Below are 12,883 nucleotides of genomic sequence, written 5' to 3' on the forward strand. Positions count from 1 at the left end.
CAGAAATACACTTTGCAACAAAAAAGTACTTCAAAGCATTCAGCAGAAGCAAAGTTATTGGCAATCACACACGGCCTTTGCAGTGCTTCCGCTCCTTCGTTAATGCCTTGCACTGCGAAGACTGATGGAGCAGGGCATGCCCACAATGCTCCACTTTCTAATGTCATGTCACCATAGCGTGCAGTTAAAATTTGATTTTGGATGCTAACGTAGATGCCACTACTTCCGATTTTGGTGCCTATGACACGCTAAATGTAAGCCATACGTAGTTGTCCTCAGCGAGTCATAGTGCACTTAGCCAGTGGACTTGTCGCAATGGCTGCAGATGCAGCTGCACGCAACTGTAGAGTTTATGCGCAGCGCTTGCTTTGTGCACGACAGGACTTGAGTGCATGCTCATGCTCATATGCTACAGTCTGACCATGCCATGTGTTGCGGACTGGCTTTGTTCTTCACCCAGCTTGACCGACAGCTAGTAGCCACATCCAGCTTGTGCATTTTCGAAACGCTATCAATTAGTCTGCCAAGGTGGCCAACCAGGAATGGCCAGTAGAAAGCATGCGCTGGCAAGTGTGCGTGTGGTCTGACCTTCAGTTTCGTATAGTTCGAGGCTTGTTGAGCATTCAAAACTAGTCTAAATTAGCGAGACACGCTGGCTACGACATCGATAAGCGGAGTGGCCAGAGTTTAACTCCTATGTGGGCAGCCGTGGCCGAGCATGAGAAGTCAATAGTCGGCTTTTTCTGGCATTACATAATTATTATTGCAATTCGAAAGCACATTTTCGCTTACTTCAGCCTGTTTATTGAACTTTGGCAATAGAATAGAATTTATTGATAGGAAAGAGAGAGGTTGACCCAAGCTAGTGCGCTCTAGTCTGCTACTCTGCACTGGGGAAGAGGGAAGGGGAGTGAAAGTCCCCTTCCCCCTTGGCAATAAATATACACAGTAACAGTAGGAAGAAGCACACTGATCCAAGCATCCTTCTCGATTGAAGTCAGCTATTGGCCAATAACAGCTGCATATGGGAATCCACTTTATTACGAAATAAACCATCCAGATAAGAGTGAGGAGCAGGCTTCTGCTGAAAAAAGCGTTTGAGAGAAAGACGATGTCACACACCACTTTCGAGCTCCACACACCGCGTACGACAAAATTTGGCTGACATGTTCACAGCAGCACATGCTACCCGCAGACGGTTCTTTTGCCGAGCCTGAGGGGTGGTAGCTTTTTATTGGACAAACTTGAGCTCAGATAGATGAGCAACGCTCAGATCACAACGATAGTGGTGAGCACAATCACTCGTCAAATCTAATCTCATGGGCCAACTGCATCCACGTAAGTCTCACCGTACATTCCAGAGAAATCGATGGTGCCCACGTTTATTAGATAATGTATAATGTGCACACAATCTAAGACCTCACTTGCTACAAAATAGCGGAGTCGCAAGAACAGTGGCACTGCACTTAACTTTTTTTATGGTGTTAATTCTCACGGAATTATCACTGTTATCAAGCTATCACTTGGCACAACACATGCTTACAGTATCCGAAAGTTCACTGTTCTTAACATGCCAAATAACAACAACTGAATCTAAACAAACAAAAGCTTATACTGAAAGCAACTGTAGTCTAAAATCACTCTTTAAGCTTGTTAATATATAATACTAATAGTATTGATACATGCATACTGCACGTTTCTTGCGGCCGATGCACATGGGCACTCCGACAAAGACGACGAATGCTCTCTGGCTCTTGAGCTGTCGGCTGAACTGGCCAGCGCTGCATTATCCTTTGTAAATATACTTTGTAAATAGTCTCCAGTCTTAATTCTTCGTTCGCGTAACAATATTTATTACTCTTTAAAATATTATACAAAGGTGGGCCTGTTAAATCCAATTAAGGGCTTGAATAAGAATGCCGTTAGCACCTACAGTACAAATGCCTACATAACCCCACCCAACAACCTCCATACCCCCCCCCCCCAATACTGCCCCGCCCCCCATAAAGCAATCCTTTCCATAAATAAAGGTTTTATTCATTCATTATTGAACAAGACTTGCCGTGATATCTCTGTTGTCTGGCTCAGGGTTCCGGTCCGAAAAGTTCATGGGCGCTCTGTTTGGTCCTGGGAAAAAAAGGCACTTCTCCCAAATGACGACATATTCGTCCCCGTCCAAGTCAGAGCCTGCATGTAGGAAAAAGAAGAGACCCATGCTTATTGGAGGTCAGTGCTCCCACATACTTTGAACATAGAGATTTCAGATTTAAATAAAATCTGGGAGTTTAACATTCCAAATCAACACACAGGTTATGGGGGAGACCGTGGTCTCTGGATTAGTGTCGATCAGTCGGAGTTGAACAAGTTAAATTAAATAAATTACATACCAACGTTTTACATGCAAAAATCATGATTTAATTGTTAGGCATGCTGTAGTGGGGGATTTTGGACAAATTTCGACCAGCTGGAGTTAGCTAGTTAGTAGTTAGCTAGTTAGTAGATGAGCGTTTTTCTGCACCTACCAAAAAGTTCGGGTGCCGTGGGTGAAAAGTGACCTTGACCCATAACCTTGTGAAATGTGACCCATGACCTTGTGCTCGACAGCGGAATGCCATAACCACGAATGCCATAACCATGAAGACACAGTAGTGGGAACAGATACTTAAATGGCTGTTGGGTCTGCTGATGCTAATCTAAAGAAATGCTTTTTTGGTTCAACAGTAAAAGCGTACTTAACACCTTCACTTCTGCCCGTAAAGCGCTCCCCCATGCCTGGTGTTCTGCGGCGCATTTTCCTGCTCCATTCAGTGTGTTTCGCGCTGTAAGAAAGTTACTTTAAATTCTGATACAGACATCGCATTTACAAAATGCCTGGTTTATTTTGTTTACAAAAGACTTCTGCATAAGATACAGTCAAAAAGATATTTGAAGTGGGCATAAGAAAGTTCAAAACGTGCAGGAATGATGGAGTTACGCTTTGTGTCCTTTGCACTCAGAACGCCTCTGGGACTTTTCGGCTTGGCCCTTGAAAAATAAGCGCAACCTCGCATACTGCTACACAGTGTTCGAAGCCCAAAGCAACCAGAAAATAGCCTGCAGTGTGCTGTCTACGAAAATCTTGTTAAGACATCTGCTCTAAAGGAAGCCGGCCCAGCCACAAGGGACCTGCACTTTGGCCTCTTCTGGCCTGGCCGGCTCAGTGCAGGCCACGTAAGCAAGTAGGTTAAGTGATGTGCTACAGGATGCCCGATTTTTAAAGAGCTTTGTGTTCAAATGCAATGAATTTGTTGGAGATGGCATTTAGGAACTTCAGGGGCAGGTGTAAGTTCTCCCTAAATTGGCACATCATTGCCTAGCTTCAGGCACCATTTAACACTGCAAATTGGAAATTTAGTTTAACCACGTTTCTTACATCTTCAGAATCGTGAAAAGCACACAGCAGCAAAACAAATGAAGAAATTTCAATTCTTCAGTGAGTTCTATCAAAAACAGAATTCTACTCTGTGCGAGAACTCTCTACACGAACGTCACTCTTGAGACATTAACTACGTCGTGCCTAGCATACCTAAAAGCCACAACCAAAAGAAGCAAACAGATAATGAAGCCATTATCTGTTCATTCATTCATGTTGGCTAATATATATCGGACCCCTCAATTCCCCTTGTCATTCATTAGCATACCTGTAAAGCACATGTCTAGCCATTTGACAAGTATGCCCGATGCAAAACATTTCAAAAACAACAAAAGAACTGAACCCACTACAGCGGACTCTGTTTAAACGGAACCTCAAGGGACCAGGGAAATGGTTCCCTTTACCAAGAGTTCCATTTATCAGGAGATTTTAGCATTGCATGAATACAAAACCAACCAAGCATGAGGTTGGCATTCCGTTTGCGTGGCAATTCCGTTTAAGCAATTTCCGTTTATACAGATTCCACGGCCCATGATAGACTGACAACAAAAGCAAACAATGGTAATCTATTTTTTTTAACTCGCTTTACTAAAAAACACTTTATGGATATCTGAGCTCGCAGAACACTGCCAACCAGACGTGTTTGAAGACGTATGCAACACATTTGAAGTGTCACTTCCATTGCTGCTTTTGCTTTTCACGCCCTATCTTTGTGCACAACTGCTGTGTCAGGTATTTATACATAGCAGACAACTGAACTGTCACAAACGAATTCTCAACTCTTTAAACTTTCCATGGCCTATGGGCATTAGAAAGAAACACTAGATTATTTTAGGCTAACAAAGCATTCCTTGAAAACTATTTTCGTTAATTTTGTCGTAATAGGTTGATCATTAGTAGAGAAACTGAAGGCCAAAGTTTCATTTTTTAAATTTTTCGCTTACGCCCTTGTGCTGGTATGGCAATGTGACGTCATGCATTGCAAAACATTCCTTCGTATCTGAGCTGTTATAACTCAGTAAATGTTCTCAAAACTTGCCAAGCTTAGTCCTTGGGTACTTTAGAATATACAGTGCAGTTGAGCTTTACCTATAAAAATTTAACTAGGGCCGAGCAAGTGTCTTCGAAACGATAAGAGTGGCTTTTATGGCATCACATAAAGGCAATTTACTAATACAGCTCGCATTAGTTCTCTCTTAAATGTGGCCCGTTTAAACCAGAGTTTGTGCTGCTATCTAGACGGCCGCATATTGCTGTGTTGTTCGTATGCCTTACATGTGTTATTTATAAATAAGTTATTTGCAATGACAACACGAAGACTCCGAATGTGTGCCAAACTTTACATAAAGTCTCAACAAGTTTCATTGTTCATTCACGGCATCCAACATGGGAATGCATTGAAGCGCACTGCTTAAAAGCATAGTTTCCAACAAAAATTACTACAGCAACTCTGGAACTAATGTAAGGGACCTACAAGCCTGACGATTCTGCTAGCACATAAATTATGGGTAGCACACGAATTTGTCTTTGCCAGAATAAGATTTTCCACCAAGACTTTGTCCTTCTGTCTTCAAACAGCTTTGCGGCATATTGTAATATTGATCATCTTCAGCAACATACTGCACTGTAAAGTCAACAACTCACAATGATCACATGCAAGTACAGAAACTCATCGCCTTTGTGCATTTGGAAAAATACAACTGCTAGGAAATTTCAAAAAATAAACCGCAATAAATTATGCCACAGGAGTGCCTGAAGCCACAAATACACAAGCTTATTAGACAAATCTATGTATTACTCACAAGAGAGAGAGAGAGAAAGGTTTAATGATATGAAATGCAGTGAGGTCGGCCTGAGATACATTCCTCTAGCCAAGAAGAAAGGGGGTTAACCGAGGGGCCCGAGTTTTATTAGTCATATCATAAGCCTCTAGCCAGCTACTCTGCGATTACCCACAATTCCTATGCTAGCTGAATGAGCACAGCAGCACATTTCTCTGGCAATTATTGTAAAAAGCCATAACTGAAATCGACTGGAAGCAGACGATATTGACATCACACAGTAGCAAGGCTTAGCAGATAGAGCCACAGCCAGTGTTAACAGAAAGCTTTACCTTGGTGCCAATTGTAAAACACAGAAATGCTCTCACAAGGCAACTGCTAAACAGATATGAACTAAATTCGTTGCACTTAGAAAGGAAATCTGAATTACGCCTACTGAAGGAGGCGTAATTTTGATTTAGCACCTAAAATATTATTCTACAATTGCAAAAAATCAGCAATATAAAAAAATCACAAAGTTTAGAAATTTATAGCCTAGCAAAAATAGATATTGAAGTTCCGTACACAGAATCTTTAGATCATCTGAAGCAGACAAATGAGATATACGAGTTTACAGTCTATGAGAGATTCTTACAATGTTTACGAGGGTTTTGCTAAATGTCCTCACAAATCATTGGTATGTTACGGAGTTCTGTATAATACAGTCAAACCTCGATATACTGAACAGTGTGGTGATTGTGAAACAGTTTGATATAGCCAGAATTCAATCTATAATATCATTTAGAAATGTGTCAAAATTCTACAAGTCAATCAATTAATGAAGGACGTGATTGGGGATCGTTGCTTGGAGCGCGCATTCAGTTGCACCGTGCGCCATTGGCCTAGGCCGTGCCAGCTTTGTCAGCCGAGCGAAGTCGGCTTGGCCTAGGCCAATCGCGCATGGTGCAACCAATCGTGCAATCCGAACAACGATCCCCGATCGTGCCCCAATCGTGGCGCAGTAAATACTCATTTGAAGCTTCACACAAAATATTTATTTATTTGGCTGAAAGTACTGCAGCAGTGTAGCCTGCTTCGTATTGGCAGCCGCGTGCTTAAACACGGAGTCCTCAACATAGTCTAAACGATCCACAAGTGATCTATTGCGCCGCAGTAGCAGCAAAGAAGGGCCAAAGCAGCTACAGCCTTAGTTGAAGTCGGGAACGGGACATCATCAATGCTTGCCGGATCAACATCGGCAGCGTCTTCAAGTTTAGCCGCTATTCCCACTGCAATTTCCACGTCCGTCAATCGAAGCATTTTGAAACACTGTCAATAACAAAGAATGAAGTGGCGTCTGCTAAGGCATCTATGAGTGAGCCCAGTGAGGACGCGCTGTCGTGCATTTTTGTGGATGGATTTAAACCACCATTCGTCGCAAGGCACGGCAACGAGGAGGAGCCAGCGTGCCGAATGCAACGCGTCGTTGATGTTGAACTAGCCAAGAGGCCGTGTGCATATGCCGCTACGTTCAAATGGGAACACCCATCGCTATCCTCGAGGGCGTTGTGGGAAAGCTTTCCGCCTGTCAACAGAACGCATGTGGTCAGGGGTGGCGGAGTTCGATATAGTCATTTTACGTCCGAACCCATTCGAAATAAAAAAATTTTAAATGCATGTGATTTTTCAGGTGATACAGAAAGTGCTCGATATACACAATAATTCAATATATCTGCGTTCAATATATCGAGGTTTGACAGTACATCAATTTTGTCCACTTTAGATCGATGTACCAAAAGTTGGCAGTCTACAGAACTGCGGTAATTTTATTGCAAAGTTACACATTGCTAACCTTGATACTTGAATCTGAAATTTTGCAATTTGCATTAACTGTTTAATGTTTTCAAAAAATGTGTAGCGTAAACTAAAATGCACTTTCTACAGTTGGTAGAATGGCATTCATTCAAATATAACAAGCCTAATCAAATATGGTGCAGTGGATGCCAAGCAAAACATTTCTCCATTCCCACGTACAGTTAAAACCTCGATATAATAAAGTCGGTAAAATTGTCAATTTACTTTCATAGAGCGAAATTTCATTACGTTGAAATTCAACTTTTTATGCAAATAAGTAGTCGTCGACGAATTTTCCTTACACAGTAGGGGCCACAAAATTTTCAGAATCATCACGCTATAGAAAAAAATGAATTTCAATGAGGAAAAGAAATTTCGATAAATTTGAGAATCAGCGACCAAAAATACGGCTTCATGCTATGTCGATCTTATTGTTAAGTGTATAAAACTATTTACAAGGTGTATTTACAAGGACAAAGAACATTGTCTGGGACATTAGAGAGCCCAGCCAGGATGTGTTGACTTTTTTCGTCCTTGGAGCCCTTGTCTTTCTCTTCATCTCACTGTAATACGACCTCCGGTGGAAAAAGCACCGTCCCGTTGTGTCAAACGGGACCATCAGGAAGAGCGTGGTAGAGCTTTAGCCATGCAACGTGAACGGTGTCAGCGGCGGCTATGCCAAATGAAATGGTAGAACTGACAGGAACTATCTCATACGTGACTTTGGTCCCTTGACGTAGCGCACAAAAAGGGCTTGTTTTTAAAGGAGTGCCACTCAATGGAAAGGGTAGCAAAGTAGCACGAGGGAACCAGGTGAAGAGTGGACGTCACGGTGCCGGTGACTGTAAATGTGCTTTTGCTTTTCTTGGGACGCTAACAGACGAGTACACGCGAATTGATGTGGTGGTCAGTGTGAGCAATGCTGGAGGCACTAGTAGAGGAAAGTGAAGCATCCAAGGGTAATGCAGGGTCGTGACCAAACAACTGGTAAAGTAGAGATTAACCAGAAGCTTTATGGCGTGAGCAACTGCAAGCGAATGTAACGTATGGTAGCACAGTGGTCCCGTCGAAGTGGTCTGGCGAAACTTGCTCAGACAGCATGTCGGTGATGGTCCGGTTCAATCGTGACCATTGGTCCGACGATGGTAGGAAGTAGCGAGCTTGTGCTTGGTAGACCAAGACTGTAAGATGTCGGCCATGACTTGGGAGAGGAAGGTATGACCATGATCTATGAGTAGCTGTGGTGAAGCACCGTACACTAAAATTATGCTGTGGAGGAGAAAATCCGCGATGCCAGTTGCACAGCTGGTCAGAAGCGCTCAGGTAATGGCGCAGCGTGTTGCGAAATCAGTGGCTGCAGCGATCCAGCCGTTACCAGACCTGGACTCACTCAAACTTACTCAAAAGAATGGCTCAGTTGGACTGAGCGAAGGTGTCGAGGGATGAGAAAGAGAAGGGAAGGACTGTAAACGTGAAAATTATAGCGGTACAAAATGCCGTCCCAGATAATGATAGGTCAGCAGGTGCAGACTCAACTCACTCAATGAGAGCCCGCAAGGTGGCATCAGTGTTGCTCATTTTCCACGTCAAAAACTTGGTAAACAGATAAGACGCAGGCAAAAACGTCCATTTCGTCGACGTCGGGCGTGTCAATGAGGTAACGGGACAAGCAGTCGGTGTTGATGTGTTGGCACCCAGATTTGCAGACCATCGAATATAAATATACTCCTGCAGATGCAAAGCCCATCGACTAGCCTCCCTGCAGGGTTTTTTAAGGATTAAAGGCCACAGAGTATGTGATGGTCGGCGACAATAGAAAAGGACAGGTCGTATAGGTAGGGACGGAATTTCCCAACAGCCCAGGCAAGAGCCAGAAACTCTCGCTCGGTGATGGAGTAGTTTAGCTCCGAAGGTGACAAAAGGCAGCTGGTGTATGCAATAACATGGCCACGACCACACTGTACTTCTACCAAGACAGCACCGATTCCATGGCCACTTGCATCAGCATGCAACTGTGCAGAGGCTGAAGCATCAAAGTGGGGTGGTGAGTAAGGTAGTAAGGTGGTGAAATGAGAGAATGCAGCAGCTTGGGAGGAGCCCCATGAAAAAGGCACCCCTTTTTTGTGTAAGTCTGTGAGAGGCCTTGCTACTATGGTGGCAAAATATTTAAAGCGATGGAAATAAGAGCGAAGTCCTAGCTGCGGACATCTTTTGCTGAGAGTGGCACCCCCAGGAAAGAGCTTGCGGTACAAATTTTTTTTGGATCAGGTCGGATTCCAGAAGCTATGACGAGATATCCTAGCACAGTTACAGGTCAAAATGGCACTCTTTTTTTCAAGCTGAGTTGCAGGCCAGCCTTGTGAAAAACACCAAGAATGGCAGAAAAGCAATCAAGGTGTGCATTGAACATAGGCGAGAACACCATAATCTCATCAAAGTAGCAGAGATAAGTCCACAACTTAAAGGGGCCCCGAAACGCTTTCTGAACATAGTGAGGAAACATTGGCGATCTGTCGTAGAGGCTGCTGTGAAAGTGCGAGCCAAATATTACTGCACTGAATGCGGCAGGGAGTTTACAGTTTCCGGTAAAACACAGTAAAAAATCAGTTGCTCTCACTTTCACAATGTCGTCATGCAGCAGCATCGAAAGTAGTTACACACACCAACACTACTAGGCTGATTTCGTAATCACGAGCGCATTCTCGGCCCTAACACACAATTCCGAATCCTTAGTTAAATAACTAAAAAATATGCAAGTCTGCGATCTCTAAAAGACAGAAATATCATTTCCTCTTTGCACTGCACGTAGCTGCATCAGCTGCGTGTGGCCTCCGAGAGGGCAGTGTAGTGCTGCGTGGTGTAGTCTACCACGTCTGCCACAGGGTGCCGCAACAAGCCCTTTCGTCGTCATGGCACTGAACTTTTGTCCGGGGCTTTGCGCTCTTGGTTTGTCCACTGTGTGGCTTCCAGCACACCAGCAGAGACGAAAAGAGAGAAAGCCGAGCATCGGTGCCGCAATTCCAGTTATAGTCGAAGGATTAAAAACATTTTTGTAGCCCGATATTTGTGAGATGACGTCCTCTAATAGCAAGACCATTCTACAATTACCCTATTTACGCACATAATGAACGCACTCCCAAATTTGTGACGATACATGTGGTCATAGTCGTAGTAATCGTAGTGGGCGTAGGCGGGCGTAGTGCCGAATTCATGTGTCTGTGGCTCGCTTTTCTGCCTGCCTTGGGTTTCGATATGTGTGATAGGCCTTAAGCCGAGTTTTGTGAGCATATACTATCTGCTCACAAAACAAACGCTGATGAGACACTGATAAACTATGACATGCTGATGAGCAGGACGGTCGAAGAAAGAGACGCCACAGTTTGCTTGTCAAAACAGGTGCACAATGTGATGCTTGCGATAACGGCAGATGGCCAGAAGCGGCTGCAAGGACAAGCTGGGGACCAGCTGTGATCCTTTATGATGAAGTCAACAGTAGAGATGTTGACAACCAGGATGTTGAATGCATAATCCACAATGCCTTTGAGGAGATGTCCTACTTTGTCAGTTTCAGCCATGGATGTGGATTTTGTGACAACGAGCGAGTACGTCCTGGATGTAAGAACTATGCGACTTGGGTAGCAGTTTGTGTGCAGTCAGTGAGCTTCTCTTTGGCTCCTAGCTAAATTTCCACCAGATGGATTGCCAAAATGGTCAGACAGCTTTTGTTTGAAAAGCTTCCAGCTAGTGGATTCCTCCTCATGTGTTTGGAACTAAATCTGCAGGGCTTTGTGCAGGTACATTGACTAAGCATTATGGTTGGGTCCCACCTGGTCCCCTTGCTGATGCCATTCGTACATTCTCCGCCACTCTTCTACTTCAATAGCATCAAGGCCGGAGGATTAAAATTATGGGGTTCTATGTACCAAAACCACTTTCTGATTATGAGGCACACTGTAGTGGGGGACTCCAGAAATTTAGACCACCTGGGGTTCTTTAACGTGCACCTAAATCTAACTACACGGGTGTTTTCGCATTTCGCCCCCATCGAAATGTGGCTGCCGAGGCTGAGATTTGATCCCGCGACCTCGTGCTCAGCAGCCCAACACCATAGCCACTAAGCAACCATGGTGGGCATGGCTGGAGAATCTGCCAGTGTCATGCGGATGTGGAAGGCCAATGTACTGGGTAGCCGAAGATGTAGGCGCAGGCGTAGACGATGTGTCGTCTCCAGCAGGCATGATCACAAGCTGGTTGTTGTGTTCGCTGCGGAGCTCTGTTGTGAAGAAGATGAGTACCCCGCACTTCTACCAAATGTTGCATGTATAAAACTATTTACAAGACCTATTTATAAAGATACAGAATGTTAGCGGAGATGGAATATAGCCCAGTCAGGCTGTGCTGACGTTTCTTCATCTTTGCAGCCATCATCGTTCTCTTCTTCACCTCACCACAACAATATCTTCACATCTGCAGTATGAAGCATAGCCTGTTAAGCTTTTGCATCCAGTCTGCAGTGGCGGCTAAGTGGCGTCGCTCGCAGTGGGATGACGCGACACTATCACGAAAAGCACAGGCAGAGGGGAATGAACTTTCTGTCTGCTTCTCCAAAACACGAGATTACGTGACCTGCAGCATTAAACGTAGATGAAGGCATCGCATGTGAAGCCACGGCCATCTCGACTCGCCCAACCTTGGCACCTGCTGCAGATTACTGCTAAGATAAGGCACGCAGGGAACATCTGTGCTCAGCCACACTGAAAGCCATGCAAAGCCACGGCTTGACTAGAGGAGAAGACACAGGCTCATTTGACCCCCCCGCCCCCAACTACCATACGCTTCGTTATATTGAGATATAAAGTACATGGTGTTCTATGGACGAAAAGGTGTAAAGTGAAATGTGTCATTATAACAAGAATTTCATTATACTAAAGTCTGTTACATCGGGGTCAAATGCATTTAGATAGCAGCTCCCAAGGTGTAGTTAGCAGTAGTTACAACTTTTATTTATAGCTTTTTGCATTGCTTTGGGTCCACCAATGAGGAGGCGAGATGAGGTTAATTATGTTTTAGCTGCTTACAGAATGCAGAACCCTAAAATGCTGTTTGCGGAACCACTGGACTCCATGTAACCCAATTTGACCCTCATATTCAGAAATGTGCCTTGACAGTCATGCTCGAGTTTATCTAGATGACACCTGGCATGAATGTGCCGAAGACGCTCATGTGCATCCTTTGGCACGTTGACATCTTTCTGAATACGGGGTTGAGAACTAGCTTGCAGCAACCGACTAATCCTCCTCATTATGCTCTTTTTCTCTTTCACTTACCAACACTATGTTGCAACACCTTCAGGTACTGAATATACTAAAACTAAGACGGAAAATTACTGCGAGTAGCCACAAAGACGAAGGGCTCACCAGCCATTTCGTCGGGGTGTGGCCTGGGTCCCTGTGCCGGAAACACAATGCAGTCAATGACATGGTGCAGCTCGGGCACGTCGATGGCAGTGAACTTTCGCACGTCGCCCGGGTGCAGGCAGGGGCACTTTGTGACAAGGACCGTGCCCGTGACGATGGTCCGCTTGGGTGGTTCCTGGTACTGTACATGTGGGCTGCGTATCTCGGTGTACTGCACAAACACCTGGAAAATCCAAGCCAGCCTTAGGTGAAGGGCAGTGGAAGACCGCAGTTTTGAAGGAACAGAGAAAAAAAAAAGAATGAGCAAGTTTTAGGGAGCAACAAAGCTTTGCAACTCGGCGCATTGCACTAAGACCTTCAAAATCAAGCTAGCCTGAGATGAGTTGTGTTGGCAGACCTTAGTTTTGAAGGTGCAGAAAAGTACATTGCGGAAGTTTTGG

At 44.4% G+C, this 12,883-nt stretch overlaps 1 protein-coding gene across 1 annotated transcript in view; it reads right to left on the reverse strand.

The window, feature by feature from the left end:
• The window catches only part of LOC142560733 (uncharacterized), a 68,686-nt gene that overhangs the window by 11,228 nt on the left and 44,575 nt on the right, over positions 1-12,883 (reverse strand). The window contains exons 11-12 of the mRNA XM_075673029.1: positions 12,444-12,666; positions 2,063-2,187 (exon numbers count right to left, since the gene is read on the reverse strand). Coding sequence (XP_075529144.1) covers positions 2,063-2,187; positions 12,444-12,666 — 348 coding nt within the window. The remainder of the gene's footprint in view (positions 1-2,062; positions 2,188-12,443; positions 12,667-12,883) is intronic.

Source organism: Dermacentor variabilis, chromosome 10 (assembly GCF_050947875.1).
Source record: "Dermacentor variabilis isolate Ectoservices chromosome 10, ASM5094787v1, whole genome shotgun sequence".
Classification (NCBI taxonomy): Eukaryota; Metazoa; Arthropoda; class Arachnida; order Ixodida; family Ixodidae; genus Dermacentor; species Dermacentor variabilis.